The sequence below is a fragment of the Erinaceus europaeus genome, chromosome 10, assembly GCF_950295315.1.
Source record: "Erinaceus europaeus chromosome 10, mEriEur2.1, whole genome shotgun sequence".
Lineage (NCBI taxonomy): Eukaryota > Metazoa > Chordata > Mammalia > Eulipotyphla > Erinaceidae > Erinaceus > Erinaceus europaeus.
This window is the reverse complement of record NC_080171.1, coordinates 80,079,132-80,103,774: the sequence shown is the minus strand read 5'-3', so window position 1 is coordinate 80,103,774 and position 24,643 is coordinate 80,079,132. Positions and strand designations below refer to the sequence as shown.

The 24,643-nt window shown below is 36.6% G+C and overlaps 1 protein-coding gene across 1 annotated transcript in view; it reads right to left on the bottom strand.

Annotated features, from left to right (window-relative positions):
* Positions 1-272: 272 nt before the first annotated feature.
* UGCG (UDP-glucose ceramide glucosyltransferase) overlaps positions 273-24,643 on the bottom strand; it is a 42,980-nt gene continuing 18,609 nt past the window's right edge. The window contains exons 2-9 of the mRNA XM_007529509.3: positions 14,130-14,271; positions 10,659-10,761; positions 9,892-9,993; positions 9,557-9,669; positions 6,576-6,754; positions 4,857-4,943; positions 3,669-3,858; positions 273-2,667 (exon numbers count right to left, since the gene is read on the bottom strand). Of these exons, the coding sequence (XP_007529571.1) occupies positions 2,497-2,667; positions 3,669-3,858; positions 4,857-4,943; positions 6,576-6,754; positions 9,557-9,669; positions 9,892-9,993; positions 10,659-10,761; positions 14,130-14,271 (1,087 nt within the window). The 3' untranslated portion in view covers positions 273-2,496. The remainder of the gene's footprint in view (positions 2,668-3,668; positions 3,859-4,856; positions 4,944-6,575; positions 6,755-9,556; positions 9,670-9,891; positions 9,994-10,658; positions 10,762-14,129; positions 14,272-24,643) is intronic.

Here is a 24,643-nt window from a genome sequence, read left to right as displayed (position 1 = left end):
AATGTGCAACCTTTACAAAAGCCTAACTTTAAATCACAAGTCTGTTTATAGCACAAGTGGGAAGATTTCAACAACAAAGCTGGACGACTTTTTTTTTTTTTACAGTTCTGATGTGAATGGTAGAATAGTTGCTTCTACACAACTGAAGAGAGAAAGCAAAAACACATTAACTGCTAATGTTTTTTATTGTATTCAATTTTTTTATTTTTTGAACAAAAATTTAAAGTCAACTATTTTAAATAATAAAAATGTGGTATCAGCCAGACACATGGTAGGTTTTTTAAATAGACAGTTTATTAATTTTGGATTCCTACAGTTCTGTTGTGATGCTTCAACATTTATATTATCTCTTACCATTTTATCATCACTTTAAACTTGCCAAACAAAGACTCACTCTGTCTGCTTAAGTGAAGCTTCATTTCAAGGAAGTAGTCCATACAGCTACATAAACCACACATACAGAACAGTCAATTTTTATATTTATAAAACATAAGAAGTACGTTCAGCCATTTCAAGTCCTGTTGATACATTGCCCATACTGAAATCAGCAAAAACACTAATAAGATTTCATTTCAGCAGTGCAAAGGATGGCATCAACCACACTTCATTATACAAACCAACAAATACAGTCAGCAAAATTCAACTTTTGTAATAGTGACTTAAAAATAAACATAAAGTGGGTCACAACCAGACTGGTTTTCTCTATGCAACTTTCCTCAGGGAACAATAGTACCATTTCACATGTAAAGGACTATGTGTCAAAGCCAAAGCCTTTAGTCATGGGGAGGAAAAAAGCCCTTCAAACAAATTCATCATAAGGCAAAATAATAACAAGAAAACAGTTTGGCCCAGAGAAAAGCTTATATATAATGTGTATACAAAGTATATACACATTTACAGATATATTGCAATTTGAACTATGTTATTAGTCATTAGACAATTGAGTTGGCTCAGTGATGTGAGAAAGTGTTCCACTTCTATAAATATATTATTGCTAATATGCTACACATTATGCTTTGATATGGAACGTGTAGGAACTCAGAATTTAAAGCTGCCATATTGCCAGGGTCAGTCTAGCATTAGGCATTCATATGGACAACATGTCTTCCAATCCTGAAGACAAAGCAAAAATTCCACTACAAGAAGGCTTACGCACTGTCCTTTAACATTCTAGCCTTTTTATTTTATTTTTTTAAAACAAAAACAAGTCCAGTTCACCACAAGTTAAGCACAACCTGACAAGCAAGTTTAGTGGCCTGATAAGTAGAGAAGAGTGAGAGATAGCATGCATTTACAAATAGCATTTAAATAGTCTATCTTGTCATACAAACTGAAATACAAAAAAAAAAAAATTAAATAAGACTAGCCCATTATAGTACAAATAAAAACAAAACACAAAAACACACAGAAGACTTAATATGATACTGATTAAATTTATGAGTAAAACTTATCCTGTCCCCTCTTAATACTCTACTACAATTTATTGATGGCTAGGGTATCAACTTACTTAAAAAAGATATCAAATACCTGTTTCATGAAATTACATTCTTTTTAACAATAAGATACACTGTGTAAGAAAACAGCTCATGTGTGAAATGTGTTTGAAATGCGTTTTTCCTCACAATTGTCAAAACATTCACTCACACTAAAACAAAATTACCCCCACCTTCCATCCCCCTGAAAAAAATGTTAAGGAAAGGCGGTAAAGAGTGGGGAAGGAAAGGTTTACTAGCACAGTGATTAACAATGGTTCAAGACAGAACCAACAAGAGTTGGTCAAAAGGATGCCTTCAATACATGGCTACAATTAGCAACCAATCACTTCTAGTTCATTGCAGTGAAACAAACCAAAAAGACATTATCTCTCACAAATTCATATAAATACATTACACCATCTCTTTTATTATTTTTTTTTTTTACATTTTCCACTTAGTTTTATGAGGCCTAGCTAAGCTATTACAATTTATATTTGCTCTGCAACAACTACTTGAGGTAGGCATTAAGCATGAAAAAGTTTCTCAGTACCACAGTGTGGATTATCCATAGCATAATACAGTTCATTTTAGGTATGAGTAGTGATTACCTTCTAGTTTTTTCTAAACATCAAAACAAAGCTGCTGCCGTCCCATAAATGTTCTAAAAAGAGTGTACTTGCAAATAGGAAACTTTCTCTACTGAAGGATACTGTCATAGTTCTTGTTGCAGAGCATTTATATCTATACATCTATTTGTACTTTTTTAGAAACAAAAACCAAAACCAGGTTTCTAGAACCAATTCTCTTGATTCTCTACCTCCACAAAATAAAGTGTACCATTTGGCCAAGACTACAGGTGTGTTTTCTTTTCACAGATGCAAATCCATGCAAAATAAATTAAAGAACAGTTATCAAAACATAAATGTGATAAAACTACTGAAGGTAGATCTTTAAAAGCAGTTTTATAAACAATTTATAATACTTCTCTTTTTGTCCTTTATGTACAGTCACAAAGATGTAGTTAAACATCTAGGATTTCCTCTGCTGTGCCTCCACAGCGTAATCTATAGCGACCAGTTCTCCAGCTTATAGTAGGGTCCCATAATGCCGACAAAAAAATGTATATTGTCATGGATTCACGGATGAACCAAGCTACTGCATAATCAAGTTTTGAAAAACACAGTGTACCACCCTAGGGGTAAAAAAGGGAAAGAAATCTGATTTACCAGCTGCTGGACTCAAGACATAGCTAATAAATGAAACTCTGAAACTCTATTATTAAAACAGACCATATAAAAGCAAGACTGCTTCTTCAGAGAATTTAATTGCTAACCTATATTGGTTAAGAAATGTTGGTTACGGGACAGGGAAGTGGCTCAGTGTTAAGAGTTTTGGATTTGGAAACATGAATCCATTTCCCAGTACCACATAAGCCAGATCTCTTGCTCTCTCCCCTCTCTCTGTCTCAGTATCTCTATCTAACTGAGTAAATAAAATAGATCTTTTAAAAAGATAGTTTTGTCAATGTTTCCTTTTTATAAAATTTTTTTAAAAAGATGATGTTATCATTATGTTGATAATGAGCATAGAATATATAATAATAGTGAAGAAGATATCATAATGATTATACAAATCTCCCAGGTTCAATCTCCCATACCACCATAAACCAGAGCTGTGCAGGGGTCTGGTAAAATAAATATACTAATTACTATACTTATATGTATTAGTATACAATAACTGCTATACTAGCACATTTTAGTTTGAATGTTCAATTTGCTTAACATTTTTGGGAGGAACCTTAGTAAAACCAAATGAAAGCTGAAAGTCAAGTTAAGCTTTGTATTCATATTCCACTAAGGAAAGGAAGATTTCAACTTTATAAGCTCCAATGGGAAACTGAAGAGTGGTTCAGATTTTTTTTCAATCTTTTCTTAAAAAAAAAAAAAAAGCCTTATTTATTTTATTTAATAGGACAGAGAGAAACTTAGATGGAAGGGGAACAGAGAGGGAGAGATAGAGGAGCCTGCTTTGCCCATGAAGCTTTGCCCCTGAAGGTGGGGACTTGGGGTTTGAACCCAGGTTCTTTCACACTGTAATGTGTGCACTAAACCACCCACCCCCTTGACCCTGATTAAACTGAGATAGTTTTAGTTCCACCAAACTACTGTTATCTATTCATGTTTATCCACATACCTGGACACCCCTGAGTTGAATGTAGTCAAATATAAACCATGCAAGGCAATGACACATGAAAAACACCATAATATCCCATCTGAATACATGGTGGGCTGCCCATCCAATAATTAAACTGGCAACAAAGCATTCTGAAATAGGCTCACAAATTATTGTAGCAGGAAGCATGTTGATTCGCAATTTGGTCCACCTTAAAAACAAAACAAAACTGTCTTTTAATAATAGCAGACTGGTTTCAAGATTAGTCTTTTTTTTTTTTTTTATAAAAATAATCAACTTTCCACTCTGTTATATGAATTAATACTTAGTACTTAATAAATCTTCATTTGGGAGTCGGGCTGTAGCGCAGCGGGTTAAGCGCAGGTGGCGCTAAGCTCAAGAACCGGCATCAGGATCCCAGTTTGAGCCCCCGGCTCCCCACCTGCAGGCAGGTCCCTTCACAGGTGGTGAAGCAGGTCTGCAGGTGTCTGTCTTTCTCTCCCCCTCTCTGTCTTCCCCTCCTCTCTCCATTTCTCTCTGTCCTATCCCACAACAACAACATCAATAATAACTACAACAATAAAACAACAAGGGCAACAAAAGGGAATAAATAAATAAAATAATTAAAAAAAACTTCATTTATTTTCATTTAGCTTATACAAGAAAAAAGCCTACATATTCATTTGTATGGCATAACTCTGACAGATGATTATAAAATCCAAAGTGTAGAAAGTTAGAAAACAGGTTGGTATGTATAAAAAAAGAAAAAGAAAAAAATTCAGTTTGTGTTAACTATGTTTTTTTTTTCTTTCTTTCTTTATTGGGGAATTAATGTTTTACATTCAACAGTAAATACAATAGTTTGTACATGCATAACATTCCCCAGTTTCCCACTTAACAACACAACCCCCACTATGTCATTTATCATCCTTCATGGACCTGTATTTTCCCCACCCACCCACCCCAGAGTCTTTTACTTTGGTGCGATATTTGTGTTAGCTATGTTTTGATTGTTTTCAGTGTTACATGAAAACACTGTGGTATTAAATTTATTTTAATACAGAAATTAAACTTCCTTTGCTAGAACTAAACTAAAATCTGACCATGAGATTTTCTTTAAAGCAAGTTAGATCATGTAAAAATTATACCTTTCTTAGACAGGTTACTTAGTTTAACTAAGTATAAAAAGAAGACTGTCAGCTGACTTACCTGATCATTCTGGACTGAAACTGAGAAATTGAGTATGAACCAGAGTTTTGCATTGCAACTTGAGTGGACATCGCAAACCTCCAACCTCTGAAAATAAAGACAATTATAAAATGAACTACAGCGATGACCACATGCAAGCATGAATGGCTATACTCATCACTGTAAAGAGTGAGTAGCAGGGTTCAAGGCAACTCTAGTCTCAGGATTAGTACCCTACTTAGGGTTTATCATAGATACTTAACAATTACACACAGCCTGTAAGAGTACATGCTAAGAGCTGGAAGAAACTACATCTCACTTTATAGTTTAAGAAGCTTAAAACTATAGGCATTCTGGGGGTACTAATTGAAGAGGGTATTATATTTAATAGATCATAACTGATTAAAATTTTTTCCAAGAGAAGGGAAATGTGTTGATATTAATATAGTCAAGTACAAGGAACATAAACAAAAGGTAGCAATATGTATGTATGAAACCATGAACCAGATAAGCAGCATCATGACATAATTTTTACAATATACTTTCATTTTAAAAAGTACATTTTAAGCAAATGATCACACAAGTAATGGTCTCCTTTAAAAACAAGTACTGGAGCCAGGCAGCACACCTGTTTGAGTGCACGTTAACATGTGTGAGGACCTGGATTCAAGCCTAGTCCCCACATGCAGGGGGGAAACTTCCGAAGCAGTAAAGCAGTGCTGCTGATGTCTTTCTCTCCCCCCTGCCTTTACCACATCTGTTTCTGTCTTTATCAAAAAGAAAGTAAAAGTAAAGGCCACTAGGAGCAGTGGATTTGTCATGCAAGCAACAAGCCCCAGTGATAACCCTTTTAAAAAAGAAAATTAAACTTGCCTCATACAGAACAAACAAACAAAAGTATCATTTGGAATAGATAGGTGTTAAGTTAATCATGTGAATCATTAGTACTAGCAGAGCATGAAATAATCCACTAATAAATTTCAAAATCTGGCGTAAGGGAGATAGCATAATAGTTATGCAAACAGACTCTCATGCCTGAGGCTCCCAGGTCCCAGACTCAATCCCTCACACAACCGTAAGTCAGAGCTGAGCAGTGTTCTGACAAAAAAGAGAAAAATTTCAAAATCTGAAATCATACTCTTTAAATTTTTACCTTCTGATATTTCTTCTAAAACAAATTTATATTAATAATAATAAAATATCATAAATATAGAGAAACATCCTTTTAATCACTTCAGACTAAACAGTTTGAGGAATATAATCAGAACATTCATTTATTTCATTAGTGCATATCTGTGAGTGAGTATTATAAATTGCTTTCTGGAACTGTTAACCATACTCACTGGCCAAAAATAAATGAGCCGATGATCTAAAAGTCTAACAAATAGTGTAAAACAAAAGAAGTTGGGAGTCGGGCAGTAGCACAGCGGGTTAAGCGCACGTGGCACAAAGCGCAAGAACTGGTATAAGGATCCCGGTGCCAGGCCCTGGCTCCCCACCTGCAGGGGAGTCCCTTCACAGGCAGTGAAGCAGGTTTGCAGGTGTCTATCTTACTCTCACCCTCTGTGTCTTCCCCATTTCTCTCTGTCCTATCTAACAATGACGACATCAACACCAATAATAACTACAATAACAATAAAAAAACAAGGGCAACAAAAGGGAAAATAAATAAATATATTAAAAAAATTTTAAAAAGAAGTTAGGTAATAATAAAACTATAGTTTAATTTCATTCTCTTACCGGTCAGCTATTGCTTTGGCCATAAAGTAATCTTCAGCAATGTACTGAGCAAATGCTATCAGTCCTCCTGCTTGATCTAACACATCCTTTCTCATTAAACAAGACATCCCTGTCACACATTTGAAACCAGTTACATTGGCAGAGATATAGGACCTTGGATGGGAAGTTCCAAAATATACCTACCAAAATAAAAGACATATGCATAAAATTAAAATTTTATGTTAAGCACATGGTATTTATGACTTTTCTCTAGTGAATTTTCTTTAAGCATGACTGAGTGAAAAATCTGATTATTCGTACATGAACTATCTGAATAAAAATGGTGTGTAAAGTTGTGTCTAAATATATGGTTTACTTGGCTAACTATTCTTGCTATTATCACTATTACAAAGAAACATTTACTTCCAGGAAAAATAAGTGTATTTTATTTTCAAATAGTCTTCCCTAAATTTCTAAGATTAACAGATAAATCTAAAAGAATATGATGTGGATATAAAATAAGATGGTAAAAATGTAACTCATTTAAATATATTAACAAATGGGATTCTGCTTTCAGAATGTTCATATGAAAGGACAATGGATATATATACATGCATGAACATATGCACACTCCTTATAGGAATATCAGCCCAAAGGGCAATCTCTTCTTAATGTATTTTACTTTTTCATAGTTGTTTATTTTATTTTTTTTTGCCCTTAAGTTGCTGAGCTACTTCACACACACACACACACACACACACACACACTCTCTCTCTCTCTCTCTCTCTTAAAGAAGCGCTATTTTAACACCAACTTATTTTTAAATTTTGTTTTGTCTGGGGGGTTGTGGTACCAGGGATTGAACCCTGGGACTCATAAATATAAAGCATGCACTCTACTACTGAGCCACATCCCTAGTCTTAATATATTTCTTCATAAGCAGGATAAACATTAACATTCTACCTCTCAAATTACTACCTTGCCCTAGATAGTCTTTGAAGATTTAAGGCATGCAAGTTAATAAATTATTGGTAGGTTAAGATGACAACTATGTAACTTATTATGGTTCAAGTTGCCACAGGTTAATTCCACAATGTACTTTATACTGTGGCATTAAGATTATAGATCGAAAGACTATAAACTAAATGCAGGTATGTTAAAAGCCAGTTTATCATATACTTCCCATGTAACAATAAAACAAACTTTTCCCAAATGTTTTAACAGTCCAGAAATGATTAAATCAACTATAGGACATCCATATGATAGACTATGATATAACCAATAAAATCAACTTATTGATAATATGCGGAAAAGCTTATGAAGTGAAAAAAGACAAATTGACTTAAGAATTACCTCATTTTTGGTTTTGGTATACATATGGTATACATATCAAAAATACTAGAATAAATTAAAAAAATTTTTTTGAAGTTAGTGTTTTTCTTTTAAAAATTTTACATTGAGGGAGTCCGGCGGTAGGCGTAAGGATCCCAGTTCAAGCCCCCAGCTCCCAACCTATAGGGTAGTCGTTCCACAGGCGGTGAAGCAGGTCTGTAGGTGTCTTTCTCTCACCTTCTCTGTCTTCCCCTCCTCTCTCCATTTCTCTCTGTCCTATCTAACAACGACATCAATAACAACAATAATAACTAAAACAACAATAAAAAGACAACAAGGGCAACAAAAGGCAAAATAAATAAAATTAAAAAAAATTATATTGAAGTTGCAATGTATCATAACATATAAGATTCAGTTGTGCACACAAGTTTACATTTTTTTTTTTTACTTATTTTCCCTTTTGTTGTCTTTGCTGTTTTATTGTTGTAGTTGTTATTGATGTTGTTGTCAGATAGGACAGAGAGAAATGGAGAGAGGAGGGGGAAACAGAGAGGGGGAAAGAAAGACAAACACCCGCAGACCTGCTTCACCGCCTGTGAAGCATCTCCCCTGCAGGTGTGGAGCCGGGGCTCGAAGGCTCGAACTGGAATCCTTCTGACGGTCCTTGTGCTTTGCGCCACGTGCACTTAACCAGCTGCACTACCACCCAACCCTCATAACTTTAATTTTTAAAATCAGAAACTGTCTCTAATTATTAGGGTCATGTGCAACTTGGTGTTTTTGTTTCTTATATTTTCCCCATTTACAGTTTCCTTCACAAGTTTACATTTAGGTTATAAACTAAAGAAAATAAAGAAAAAAACTAAATTATGACAATGACTATGACAATTATTAGAAATGCTTTTAAAAGAAATCAAATAGATTTTATAGTGATTTGAATAAAGTTTTTCTTTGTTATTTGAAAAACTTTGTAATCTTTAAAAAATGTTCTTTTTACATTGACTCTTTGGAAGAACTATACAACTTGAACAAAAAAGTTTTTTAAATTTAATTATGATCGACAAGACCATAGGATAAGAGGGGTGCAATTCTACACAATTCCCACCATCAGAGTTCTGCATCCCATCCCCTCCATTGGATCACTATGGGGGGTGCAGAAGGTGGAAGGTCTGGCTTCTGCAATTGCTTCTTCACTAAACATGGTCATTGGCAGATAAATGCATACTCGCAGCTTGTAATGACTACAAAAGCTGGATACGGGCAAGAGCCCAGCATACTTCAATGATGGCTCTCTTGGTCATTACCAAGCCACCCTATCATCTGGGGCCAACTTGAACTTTTATGAGTTAAGTCAACAAGTCCAAAATTGAACTCCAGAAAGAAAGCAAAGATGACAAGAAAAACAAAAACACTATACAGCTGGTCCTGTATAGTTTCCTATGCATATCATTTACCGTCCAACTTCAGGGGTGAGTGATTCCAGGGGTCCAAGAATGTTCTCCCAAATGAAAACAACTACTTAATGGAGTCAGATACCTGGCAGGTTAAAACAGATTTAATGTAGCTAACTTCAGGAAACTCATCCCAACTCTCAGACTTAGAATACTCTCAAGCTTCTGGGAAACTAGAGATCTGATAAAATGAATATGATGTAAGAGTACCATACTCACCTGTTCTAATGTGGCAGCAAAGCCCTGTCTGTCTGCTACATAAGGCAGCCCATGAACCAAGCCCACTTTATCTGTCATTTGGTTAACCATGTCAGTGAGAGTGTCTGGAACTACTATAATGAAAAAGAAAACAGGTGGAGAGGGAAGGGTAAGAAAAACATGAAAATATTCTTAGACATGCAATGCTCTAGGTTGGCATAAAAAAATGAACTCTTATCTATTATCAAATAATGATGAAATTGTTAGAAAAGAGGATTGACAAATTTATCTTCAGATTGCTTTTAGCATTTTATAGTCAAATAATAGTTTTAGGAAATAAATTTCAAAAAGCTCACCTCTTATACCACTATCACAAATCCATATAAGGTCATATTTTGCAACTTCATATCCTGGCATTAAATTATTAATTTTAGGATTAATGCCAACCTTTCTGCCACCTACAAATTTAAAGGTACAGCCATAAAAATCTCATAAGAAAAAGAAAATATCTACAGTACACATACACGGTGGAGAGAAATCATTTGTAAGTATACTAATTTGAGAGAGCATGTTAGAACATTATTTCTCCCATTCCTTATAACAATATATCAGTCTACCCTTTAAATCAGAATTTTAATGTTTATGAAATTTAGTAGTTTTAATTTTCTAATTCTTAAACTTTTACAAGTATAAATCAATTTTTAATGGCAAATACACCTCTACAAATCTTTAAAATAAGCATGTATACATTGGGGAGCTGTAACTTTATTGAGTTCTACCTCTTCCCAACTACAATAAAATGTAGAAAATGTCATACATTTAAAATATTAAAGAACAAAATAATTAGATGTTCATCATGTGATTAGTGAATAAAACACAATTTGAAGTAAGTACTCTTTGGATTATTTTGTTACTCTCAGATATGAAAAAGCAATCTTTGCTTTTAAGAACTTATGTTTTCTTCTTAAAAAGAAATAAACATCTTTCATTATTTCAGCAAACATATGTAATAAAATAACTCCAGTGACTGACAGGCAACATAATGTACAATTTAATGCGAAGATTGCAATATACAATACTATAAAAGCAAAATGGCTATCATAGAATGACATTTGTTACTTACCTATAAACAATCTAGCATCAACATTTGGATATTTTCCAAGAAGTTTCTTACATACATCAATGGCTGGATCATCATGATCTTGTACACAAAGGAGTACTTCATACTAGTTAAAGAACAGATTTTATCTAAATCAACATTCTTAAAAGCAGTTATCTGATAAAAGCATTTATTGAGCACTCAGAAGAAAAAATAAGCAGTTGCATACACAAAGTTAAAAAGTTAACAGCGTATTCATAATGGATGCAAACACTAGGATAGCAAGTACTTAAACTGAATGCAGTTTCTCAAGAACAGAAACCAGGGGGCTGAGTGGTAGAACACTTGGTTGAGCACACACATTACCAAGGATAAGGACCCAGGGTCAAGCCCCTGACCCCCACCCACAGGAGGGAAGCTTCAGAAGTGGTGAAGCAGGTCTGCAGGTATCTTCTTTCTTTTTTCCCTATCAAATACAGGAAAATAATCCCTATCAAATACAAGAAAAACCATCCCTGGCAACACATATACCAGTGTTGTTCTCTTTCCCTCTCTCTAATGCTCTGTTCTGGTTTTTTCTCTCTCTCATTAGTAAATAACCTCTTTAAAAAAAAGTATGTGGCCTGGGAGGTGGCGCAATGGATAAAGCATTGGACTCTTGAGCATAAGGTCCTGAGTTCAATTCCCGGTAACACATGTACCAGAGTGATGTCTGGTTCTTTCTCTTTCTCATTAATAAATAAGTAAATAAAATATTTTTTAAAAAGTAAAGGTAGAAAAAGTATAACTTATAGTTGCAATTTTGGCATTCTCACATAAGTATGACCTAGGAATTAAACTAAATCTCAAGATTCTCCTTGGCTTTAATCACTGAACATTTAATAAGTGCTGACAGAATGCTTAGCAGTATAAACATAACAAAAAGTGAGAAAATACCACCACTGTTCTCTAGAAGTTCTGTCTCTGAAATTACTTTCCTGGATTTTCTATACATGTGCCTCTTCCAGATTTATAAAATGAATGTTTTCTTAAGAGGTTTTCTTAGGTAACACAAAAATAAAAATCTCTCTTTTCTGGAATCTTTATTTCAATTTTTCTTTATTTATTTACTGGATAGAGACAACCAGAAATCAAGAGGGAAGGGGTAATAGGGGTGGGGTGATAGAAAGACACCTGCTTCATCACTCACAAAGCTTTCCCCCTGCAGGTGGGGACCGGGGGCTTGAACCTGGGTTCTTGAGCATTGTAATGTGCACTCAACCAGGTGCAGGTGGTGACCCGGCCCCTAAAATTTTTAACCATTATTAACCTACCTAAAGGACTAAACATAAGTATATATTTATCCAATGATACAGTATTAATTAAAACATTCAAGAAAGGGCTTGGGAGATAGTTCAGCAGTATAGTTTAGGATTTGGATAACTAAGGCTCAAGATATGACCCCTAAGCTGCTCTTGGCTAGGGTTGAGCACAGAAACATGTATAGTAAATTATGAGTAGGTATAGTATCTAAAAATAAATCACAGAATGCTTTAGATGAAAGTAGTCTCCATCAAACCTTTAGTAAGGTGGCTATACCAAACCAGCTTTTTCTTCCTTTTTCCTTTAACTGAAATTACTAAGAAAATACACAAGCAGGGGGCCATGCAATGGTGCACCGTGTGAAGCTCACATGCTATCATGCACATGGACCTGGGTGTGAGTTCCTGGTGCCCACCTACAGGGGAGAACTTCATAAGCAGTGAAGTAGGATTGCAGGTGTCTCTTTCTTTTCCCCTCCCTATCTTCCCTTCCCTCTCAATTTCTCTCTGTCCTGCCAAAATAAAATAAAAAGACGGGTGGGGGAGGGGTAAAGCCAAGGGGTGGATTTACTATGTAGGCACCAAGCTCCAGCAATAACCATGGTAGGAAAATAAACAAACAAACACACACAAGGGGGCCAGGTGTTGGCACACCCGGTTAAGCGCACACAGTAGGAAGTGCAAAGACCTGCTCAAGGATCTCGGTTCAAGCCCAGCTCCCCACTTGCAGGGGTTAGGGGGTTTGCTTCAGAAGCAGTGAAACAGGTGTCTTTATCTTTTTCTCTCCCTATCTTCCCCTCTCCTCTCAATTTCTCTCTGTCCTATCCAAAAACAAACAAACAAACGAATAAATAAATAAATTGGCTGTAGGAGTAGTGAATTTGCAGTGCGAGCACTGAGCACTGAGCTGGAGCAATAACCCTGGAGCCAAAAGTGAAACAAACAAACCAAAACAAACAAACAAAAACACAAGCTGGGACTCAATCCTTGGGCCAATGAAAAAATCAGGGTTGAGGGGAGACAGCATAACGGTTATGCAAAGAGATTCTCATGCCTCAGGCTCCAAAGTCTCAGGTTCAATTCCCAGCACCACCATAAACCAGAGCTGAGCAGTGCTCTGGTTACCAAAAAAAAAAAAAAAAAAAACTGTTGAGGCCAGGCAGTGGTGCACTTGGTTAAGTGCTCACATTGCAATGCACAAGGACTCACATTAGTGTTCAAGCTCTTGGTCCCTACCTGCAGGGGGAAAGCTTCATGAGTGGTGAAACAGGGCTGTAGGTTATCTCTCTGTCTCTCCTCTCAATTTCTGTCTCTATCCAATAATAAATAAACAAACAAAATATTTAAAAAAAGAAAAATCAAAATACCTGAAACTACAATAAGCATGAATGTTATTTTTTAATTTTATGAATACACTTAGATGCATATACTACTAGATTTAGATATATAAATTATATTTCAAAATCTTACTGATGCTACTACATAAATATTACAAATACAAGTTTTACTACAGCAAGCATGATATTATACTCTTAAAATACAAAAATGTTTACTAGTGAATTATATCAAGTAGGCATATCTTAAATGACTAATAAGCAACTCCATATGCTTATATGCTTGACAGTATCTACAAAACATAGTTCATACTCATTTAATATCACTGAACACTTTTTTTTTTCTGCTCCTTGCTTTTTTTTCCTATCGTTGACACAAGATTCTTATGAGAAAAGATATTTATACTCCAACTACTGGCATTTAACTATGTCTTAAATGTCAGCAGGTTTACTCAGGGACTTCTAAAACCCAATAAGCATCTGTGTTGTGAGAAAAGGAGTTTATACTCTTACTCTACTCTATTTCTACACTGAACTACCATAAAAGCATAAATTTCACAGGACTGACATCACTGTGAATTTTTAATATTGTTACCATATAGAGTTAATATTCCTCAAGCATTAAAAAAGATATGAGCTGATCCTTTTCTTTTTGATTTATTTAGGAGAGAGACAAAAGGGGAGGTAGAAAGGGAGAGAGACAGAAAGATCTGCACCATTGCTTGTAAAACTGCCGACTGCATGTGGGGACCAGGGGTTTGAACCTAGGCCCTTGCACGTGATAATGAGTAATCAACTGAGTACACCATCACCTGGCTCCTGGGCTGACCTATTTGTAATTAACACAACACTGTACTTACTTTAGGGTAATCTAATTCAAAGAATGTTTCCAAGTTGTTGATTAGGTTAGGGTCTACTCCTTTCAGTGGTTTCAGAAGAGAGACCCCTGGGAGCTTGCTATATGGCTGTTTGTCTGTGGCCTTCTTGTTGAGATGTAATCGCCTAAAAAAAAAAAATAATAAAATCAAATAAAAGACATACACATTATTTCTGGAGAAAATAGCCCTGCCAAATTGACACTATATATAATCAAACTATCAATAAGCCACTAGATTAATTAAGTTTTGGGTTTTATTTTATTTTAAGGCTAGTATGTAAGGGGATATATGAAAATGAAGGAACATATAAGTAGGAGAGCCTCCAATTTAGGAAAATGAGAACCAAGCAAAATAAATGTTCCATTGAAAGTCAGAATGAAAGACTGTTGGCTAATGCTATACTCTTAGTACACAGAATTATGCCAGACATTCAATAAGTTAATGGCAGTGCCAGCCTGCACATTAACTGCTCTTGTTGATCTGTCATCAAAATGGTCCCCAAATTTATAAAAAATGGTAGGACATGGGAAGAAATCCTACTTGCACCAAAATAATATGGGAGAGTAACTAGAGAAAAACCTGATACTTTTCTATAATAAATAATCCAGAAAACACAGGATTGAAAGAATTACTAAGCTGCTGGTATGAAAAGCAAGAAAACAGGTTAGCTAGCAGAATCACAAGCTCAGGATGGTAAGGCTGGAATATAGAGACTATCAGAGGGCTCAATGAGAGGAAAATGTTTATTAGTGGCACTGAAAGATACAACAGTGCTGCTAATCCACATGCAAGCTGGCCAAGGTTCTCAATGTTGGTTCATCCCAAGAGTACTACTACAACTCATGAGGGAAGTAAAAGCAATTAATGAAGAAAGGCTTTTCCTCAGTTAATGTCAGGCCTTTGCAACAAAAAGTTGAGACACTGTTCAGCAGAGTGAAGTTACTAAAGAAAGTCAACAAAGACTATTCTCATAAGCAAGTATCCAAGCACTCATAGTAACTAGAGACTAGAACAATCATAGAACATGCTACAAGATCTTTTAAGACATAAATTCTTTACATTTTAACATTCCTGAAATCAATGGTAACTTACAAATTGCTGGTAGCCAGAGAGCAATGCTGATTTAGCAACATGAAGACCAACAAACAAAACTTTTCTAGAAGATTAAAAACATCAACATTTAGGCTTTTCATTTTTCATTTTAGATAAAGACAGAGAGACAGAGGGACAAAGAGAGGGGCTAGGATGAACACCACAACATCGAAGCTTCCTTCAATGGGATAGGGGCCAAGCTTGAACTTGGGTCATGCACATGGCAAAGCAGCACACTATCCAAGTGAGCTAATGCCAACATTCAGGCATTTTAAATTCAATGTAAAACACTATTTATTAATTTGTGAATGACTTCTGAAAGTAAACCAGTACTAGCACCCATAGTAGTTAACCAAAGACTTGCTCCCTTGATGTAGGCAAGAGAGTGCTACAGAAACACTAAACATTTCATATAAGACAATATAAATATCTTCACAGAAAGAAACAATACCCACAATAGAAAAACTTTATTTATTCATTTATTGGATAGAGACTGACAGAAACTGAGATGGAAGGAGGAAGTAAAGAGGGAAAGAGAGTGAGACATCTGCAGAACTGTCTCACCACTTGTGAAGTTTTCCCCCTGCAGGTGAGGAACAGGGGTTTGAACCTCCGTCCTTGCACATGGTTAAATGTGTTCAACCAAGTGTACCACCACCTGACCCCACAATGTAAAAACTTTAAACCACAGCGGGAAAGCAACTACAGAAGCCAGACCTTCCACCCTCTGCAACCCACAACCACCCTGGATCCATACTCCCAGAGAGATAGAGAATGGGAAGGCTATCAGGGGAGGGGATGGGGTATGGAGATCGGGTTATGGGAACTGCGCGGAATTGTACCCCTCTTATTCTATGGTTTTGTTAATGTCTCCTTTCTTAAATAAAAAAATAAAATACGATAGAATAGAATGGAAAGAAAGTTAAACTATTAAAAAAAAACTTCAAAACCAACAAGAAATTCAAAGAATAATGTGGTATCAACTTCTGAACCACAAAACCAAATGTCAGAAAATTTAAAAATAAGACCAAGAAACAAATTTATACTAGTGCTGCTCTGTATGGTGAGTCCATGAGTAGTTTTCTTTCTTTTTTTATTGCCACCAGGATTGTTGCTAGCTTGTGCCAGCATCGCAAATCCACCATTGTTGACAGGGCACTTTTCCCTTTGATAGAACAGAGAGAAATTAAGAGGGGCGGGGAAAACAGGGAGAGAGACTGAGACAGTACTTGCTTCACTGCTCATAAAGCTTATTCCCCCATGTGAGTGGGGGGTTGGGGGGGTGCTCAAACCTGAATCCTTGCACATGGTAACATGTGTGCTTAAGCAGGTGTATCACCATCTGCACTGCCCCCTTCCCCCCCCAAGTTGTTCTTTACTGGTCCACAGTGAGTAGAAATCAAGGAAAACATTTAGAAAATTTTATAATAATTTACCAATGCCATAATATCCAAGCACATAATCAGTAATTTATTTTTATTTTGGCTTTTACCAAAGTATCAGCCCATTATAGATTGAAAAAATTTAAAGGCCTGATCCTTTGCCACAGATAGTTTGGCAAATACTGATCTAGAAGAGTTCATCTAGATGGCTACACAGAGGTAAAAACCACAATCTAATATTTTTATCATAAAAGTGGCTACTACTCTATTTCTTATGGGAAAAAAAATAGCAGGATAGTTGAAAGAGACAGCTTATATGGTAGGGTGTGTGCCTTGTCATGTATGTCACCCCAGTGCCAGCACATGGGAGTGCTCTAATACTTGTGGTGCTAAGACAGCTCTCCTTATTTATCTCCTCTGAATGAAGAAGTTGGTCCAGAAGCAGTGAAATTGTGTGTGGACAAGGTCCCTGTTATGCAAATCAATGAATGTGTCTGGAGACATACTCTGTAGGTCATCCAGACTGTTGGGGGAGGAGGGGTGCTATACATTTGACTGAACTAATATTATAGTTACATGATTCAAGCACTAAAAGCGTTAGGAATTCCACAGGTTTCCTTGTCCTCTCTGTCCTTCACCTGTCTCATTCCTATCACCACTCCTCCAGCATTCTTAGTTTCTTACTCTTACAAGGGCCTTTAAAATGCATACACCATCACAAGTATATGAATTTACATAAATTTTACATAAAATTATATATTTTATCACTTTGTACATCTTCAAAATATACATATGTACTAAATACACATCTTTTAGTATATGACTGACCTGTTAGGAAGCTAAACAAATGTCTCTCAGGTCAAAAATAAGAAACCCCTTAGCATGTAAGAAACCCCTTAGCATGTAATGATGCTGAAGTCCCACAGTCATTTATTGGTTCCTCACGACCCAGAAGTTATAGTCAGCCTAAGAATTATAGGAAATCTGCTCCAAGGACCTTGTATAAATACAGAATCCCTGAAGGCAAAGTAGGACAATTCTGACCCATAAAAGGAAAGTGGGAATACTGCCTATCTTGAATTTGACACTAAGTGAAGTGGAACAAAAAGAAAAAGTCCCTCAAAAACACCTAACCACATGGGTATGGAAGCCAGTATGCAAAATTCTTGTGTTGCCTGAACAAAGCCCAAGAGATGAAAGGACAGACTATCATATGTGGCCATTAACAATACAAAAATAACCACTACCTAGAAATGAAAATTATGATCAACAACATTAGAAACTCAATGGGCAGAAGACTATAAACACACAGGTTTAAACAGAGCTGAAATACAGACTTGCAAAAAATTATCCAGAATCCAGCAAGAATAAATGTGGCAGAGACATTGAACTCATGAAAGAGATTGAGACAAAGAGAACTGTTAAATAATGCACAGAACTCCAGGAATTTTTTTTTTCATTTGGTTCCAGTTTATGGCCATTAAGTGTTATAATATGGTTTCAAAACATGTACATGATGTGATGTCCAGTTACAGAGAAATCTTAGCCACTAATACATCTTATTGGTGTTTTTTCACTACCTAGATAATAATATAAGCTTAAATCTTCAACACAGAATTTTTTATGGGTACCCACACTTAGCCTGAAACAGATGATCTGCTTTTTTCCAGGACTCTAGGCATAATACTTGCTCAGTTTCAGGTTCTATACTTGGAATCCAGTTTATTTTCGTAACATGCATTTGAGTTATATATAGCCTTGTCATATTTTTTGGAGGGGGGAATATCTTTTTATTGATGTAGACCATACATGCAGTGAAGTTACACGTTAGTATATGGCATAATAACATTTCTCAAAATAGGATACTTATGTAACTAGTATCCAGATCAAGAATGAAGCTTCACAGCAAGCCCTCTTCTTATTACCCTTCCCTTAAGAGTAACTACTACCCTGAGTTCTAAATCCATGGACTACTTTTGCTTCTCTTTCTCTCTGTGTGTGTGTGTGTGTGTGTGTGTGTGTGTGTGTGTATGTATGTAATTTTTTCTCTTTACATGGAACACCCTGGGATATACTCCTATGTGTCCGGAATTTTTTGTTGCACATGTTTGGAAAACTCATCCTTGTTAATTCAGTTACAGTTAAAGTCTCATTACAATATAGCATCTTTGTGTTAAATACATCACACTTCATCAACTTTCTATTCAGGGTTACTTTGCTTGATTGCTGTTTTGACTCAATTCAAATAGTCAGCAACCTTGTCTCTGCTCCTAGACAAGAATCAAAAACACTGGTCTCCTCCACAATCCTTCTACCATTCAGCACTTTCAACTTTTGGATAAGATGGAAAATCATAGAATGGATTTAGTCTTCCAACTAGAAAACAACAGTAACAACAAAGAACAATTAAAAAGCCCAAACATATTTTAAGATAATAATCAGGTAAAATAAAGACAGTGATTCCTGGGACATGGAAAATAAATGAGGTCCACTTCCCCAAATGCTACGTCACATTGCTTTAAGATGATTTCCAGACCATGGCACAGGGAAGCAAAACCCAGCCAGATCCAGTAGACTCTTCTGGATTAAGATGAGTACAGAGTTCAGAAATATCCTGCATCCAACAAAACAAAAGCCAAAATATCTGGCATCTAATGAAAAAAATTACTAGGCATGCAAAGAGCCAGGAAAATATAACTAGCAGTGAGGGGAGAAATCAGTTAATTAGGAAGCAACCCAAAACTGTTACTGGGACTAAAATTAGCAAAACAAACAAAATCCCAGTACAATGCTTTGCAATATTATCTCTTCATTTCTAGAAACTGAAGATCTCCCCTCTACTTTCAACAGACACATGTGTGTAGAATTTACACATGGTTTCCATATATTTAGACTAAGAAAAATGATTCTCACACCACATTGGAAAAGCCTGATTAGCAGTGTGGTATATAGACTAAGTAAAGGTATGCTTAGAACACACTGAAAAGGGAGAACAGGGAGTATCTAATTTTTCATTGGAGTGATCCTTTAAGACTGTTATAATCCAGGCTGTAGCACAGCGGGTTAAGCGCAGGTGGCGCAAAGCATAAGGACCGGCATAAGGATCCCGGTTCGAACCCCGGCTCCCCACCTGCAGGGGAGTCGCTTCACAGGCGGTGAAGCAGGTCTGCAGGTGTCTTATCTTTCTCTCCTCCTCTCCTCTCTCCATTTCTCTCTGTCCTATCCAACAATGACAACAACGATAATAACTACAACAATAAAACAACAAGGGCAACAAAAGGGAATAAATAAATAAAATAAATATTAAAAAAAAAAGACTGTTATAATCCAAGTGTGCTTCACTGACCAGCCTGGGCATACTGGGCAATGCCTGAGAGCTTGCTAGAAATTCCGCATCTTAGGCCCTATGCCCAGAACTATTAAACAGAATTTGCACTTCTAACAAGATCTCCATATGTCTCACAGGCAAACTCAGGCTTGGAAAGCACTGTTTTAAGACCCATCTCTGCTATAAACTCTTCCTTAACTCTAATGACAATGCTGAAAAGGCCTGTAGCTCATCCCAAATACAAGATTTGATGGTGGTAGATGACAAGGAATCAAAGGAACCAAAGGAACATTTTCGTACTTATTCAGAAATGTTAAGAAAATATATGTAGGAGAGATGGAAAACAAGAGAAAATACTCTAAATCCAAAAGAAATCGATGCACAAGTTAAAGAAGTATAAAGAAATATAGGAATGAAGAGAAAAGGAATTCAGAATTCATGGGTTTGGTCAGTCGGCACTGAGGAAGCTGTGAGGGAGAATGAAGAATAAATTATGATTGACATCTCCTAGATTCAGGCCTAGATAATTAATGGTGCCTTTTGTAAGATCTGGACACAAGATAAGAACAATGAACATTATTCTAAACACATGAATGCTTAAATTTTCTCTTAACAAACACATCAAGGATCACTCACTGTCTCTTAACCAGATGAGTGATTTTTTTTTTTCAATTTAGTATACATATGACCCAGCTGGGGAATCTGAATTTTGTAAGAATCCCAACTGATTCTGCTTCAGGGTAGTCATGAGTCACACCTGGAAATACAGTACAGTAGACAAATTCTTCAGCTTCCAGCAAAAATAGTAGCATGTGTGCACCCATTTTAAAAATCGAACATAGAGTAAATAAGCAAGCAATTATAGAGCTCAGAAAGTAAGACTGATCTAGATATAAAAGAGTAGGAACCATCCACATTTTGGTAAACATATACAGCTTTCCCAGGCAGAGTGTGCTGTAAGCAGTTTAGCCAGGAATAAATATGAACACTACTGTAGAGTCAGCAGTGTATGAAAGAGACTTAAGAGTAAGTAACCAAAGTAGAAAAGTAGCCAGGCTGGGAGTACGGATAGACCTGCCAACCTCCATGTCCAGCAGAAAAGCAATTACAAAAGTCAGACCTTCCATTTTCGGCACCCCATAAAGAATTTTGGCGGGGCCAGGTGGTGGCACACTTGGTTGAGTGCACATGTTACAGTGCACAAGGACCCAGGTTCAAGCTTCACAAGTGGTGAAGCAGTGCTGCAGGTGTCTCTCTGTCTCTCCTCTTCTCTATCTTCCCCTTCCTCTCAATTTCTGGCTATCTCTATCCAATAAATAAATAAAGATACTGAAAAAATAATAATAAAAAAAGATTTTTGGTCCATATTCCCAGAAGGATTAAGAATAGTGAAGCTCCCAATGGAGGAGATGAGACACATAACTCTGGTGGTAGGAACTGTATAGTACTGTACCCCTGTTATCTTATAATCTTGTCAATCATTATTAAATCACTAATTTAAAAAGAAGAAGAAGAAAGGGCACTGAAGAGGTCACTTGGCTGAGTTTTGTTTTTGTTTTTTTTTTGGGATTAAGAACATTAAGAGGTCAAGACAAAATAAGATGCCCTCTAACTTGTGTACCTGGTGACCTCACAGCATTTTGGGCAGGACAAATAGATCAAAACAGCCTAGGAAGTAAATGAATAGGAGGTGAGATGTGATAATAATGAATAAACACTAGGTTCTCCTGAATCCTGACCATGAATAAAAGGGTTAAAGAATGACCTGATAGAAAAAAAGGCTTTTCTCCCAGTACCTTGTCCTCACCATAAAGCAACAACAGCAGAAGATAGTCCCAGTCTTCAAAGGGTGGCTGGGGATATCCTGCCCTGCCACTCGAAAAAGACTGGTCCTGAAATGAGTGCATCCTGCAATGTTCACAGCTGTGACCATGAGCTGCGAACTCAGACAAACAGGGACTTAGAGGTTACACAGGCTCTGGAGCTAAATATACATATATGGGTCCTGGATCAGGTAGGTAGAGGTAAATAGTTAATTTTAGGCACAGATTTTTTTTTTTCCCAAGAATGGGAGCTACTCTGCCCTAATCCAACTTCCTAGCCCTTTTCTCGACTCTAACACCATTCTCTCAGACAATATTCTTATCCAACTTCAGACTAGCTATCAAACACAAGCAAAACTACCATAGTTGTGTGCCCCCAGGATCATGCCTAAAATGGATTTCCTTTATTTCTTCTACCCTAAGATCCCTAATCTCATCTGCTCTGGTCCTACTTTTTGGTTCCTCTTCATTAATCATTTTGTCTCAACTTAGGTCATGCCACCTTCAGACCCAAGTTACAGATGCTACCATGACTCCATCCTGACACTTCTGTGGGTAGACGACCTCATCAATGTGTCCTGCAACCTTGCACCTCAAGAGTTCTGTTTCACTGGGGAAAGATGGAAACAGGCTGGGGGTATGGATCGACCTGTCAATGCCCATGTTTAGCAGAGAAGCAATTACAGAGGTCAGAGCTCCTAACTTCTGCACCCCCAAAACAACCTGGATCCATAATCCCTGTAGGGGAGAAGTGATAGGATGAAGATAATTGGGCTCTGAACTCATCCATCAGCACCCAGAGAGAGAGAAGGAAAAGGAGAGGGACACATGGAGGTAGTAATGTTGTCATGAGTGGTTTGGAGGGGAAGAGATGATTGAATCAGAAAAAAAAAAAAGGAGGGGGGCCATTATGTATAAATGTGGTCAGATAGTTGTAGAGATGATGGTTGGCCCATGTCTACAGCCATAGGGGAACTGTGGTGGACTGAAGTGGAGAGACTGAAGATTCAGAACTCTGGTGGTGGGAATGGTGTGGATTTAAACCCCTGCTGACATGTAATTTTGTAAAATAAAGATAACAAAAAAAAAGTTTTTTAGTTTAATTTTTAAAGATTAAGAGAGGCAGGAAAGAGAGCATAATAATTTTGCAAACAGACTTTAAAGCCTGAAGTTCCAAGGTTCCAGGTTCAATCCCCCACACCACTCACTACAAGTCAGAGCTCTGTAAAATAAGTAATAAATTAATAAAACTAAGAATAAAATAAAGACTGAGTACATGTGTTATGAGAAAGAGCTTGTTAAAGGTTAAAGAGAAAATAAAATACAGTTAAAGACATGATAGAGAAGCAGGAATTCAGGAAATCTGATGAAAAGGTAGAGTAGTAAAGGCAATGTGTGCGCTTAACTGGGTGTGACACTACCCGAATAGTAAAGGTTTAGAAGATTCTGCCTAGAATGGATAAAGCTATAAATGATGAGATGAACTTAGGCTAACAGGGCAGACTAATATGAGGAAAAGCAAGGGGGTAAAATAATAAAGTGAAGAATTATGTGTTCTGGGTCAGATGGAGAAAAAAATAAGCCAGGAAGTAGCAGGTGGAGGCCAGAACTGTGCATAAGTAGTCTAGTGGAGTTGTTCTCAACCTTAACTGCATATAAACATTACCTGGGGAATTTAAAAAATATTCCTGCTCAGATTAAATCACAATCTCTAGGGTAGAGATCCAGGCAGTAGTGTTTTTAAAAAGGCCTCTTTATAACTTCAAAATGCTATTAAGAATCACAGACCTCTTTGTGGGGTCAAAGGAACCTTCCTGCACTACTGGTGGGAATGTAAATTGGTCCAACCTCTGTGGAGAACAGTCTGGAGAACTCTCAGAAGGCTAGAAATGGACTTACCCTATGACCCTGCAATTCCTCTCCTCGGGATATATCCTAAGGGACTTAACACACCATCCAAGAAGATCTGTGTATACCTATGCTTTTAGCAACACAATTTGTAATAGCCAAAACTTGAAAGCAATCCAGGTGTTCAACAACAGATGAATGGCTGAGCAAGTTGTGGTATATATACACAATGGAATACTACTCAGCTATTAAAAATGGTGACTTCACAGTTCTCAGCCGATCTTGGATGGACCTTGAAAAAAATCACGTTAAGTGAAATGAGTCAGGAACAGAAGAATGAATATAGGATGATCCACTCAGGCAGAAGTTAAAAAACAAGATCAGAAGAGAAAACACAAGTAGAACCTGAACTGGAATTACTGTATGCACCAAAGTAAAAGACTCTGGGTTGGGTGGGGTGGGGGGTAGAATACAGGTCCAAAAAGGACGACAGAGGACCTAGTGGGGGTTGTATTGTTATGTAGAAAACTGGGAATGTTATGCATGTACAAACTATTGTATTTACTGTTGAATGTAAAACATTAATCCCCCAATAAAGAAATTAAAAAAAAAAATCTATGGATTGACCTGCCAATGCCTATGCTCAGAGGGAAGCAATTACAGAAGCCAGACCTGCACAGCATAATGATGCTGGGTCCATATTCCCAGAGGGATAAAGAATAGGAAAGCTATCAGGGGAGGGGATTGGATACAGAGTTCTGATGGTGGGAATTGTGTGGAGTTGTAGCCCTCTTGTCCTATGGTTTTGTCAATGTTTCCTTTTTATAAATAAAAAATAAAAATAAGAAAAAGAATCATAGACCTCTAAGAAACTGAACATGCTAAGGAATGAAGCAGGAACACTACATATCACCTTGCAGAAACGTCAACTCCAAACAGATTAAAGATTTGGATGTCAGACCAGAAAGCAAAAACTAGATAAAACATTAGCAGGATGTTCCACAGTGTTTACTTCAAAAATAT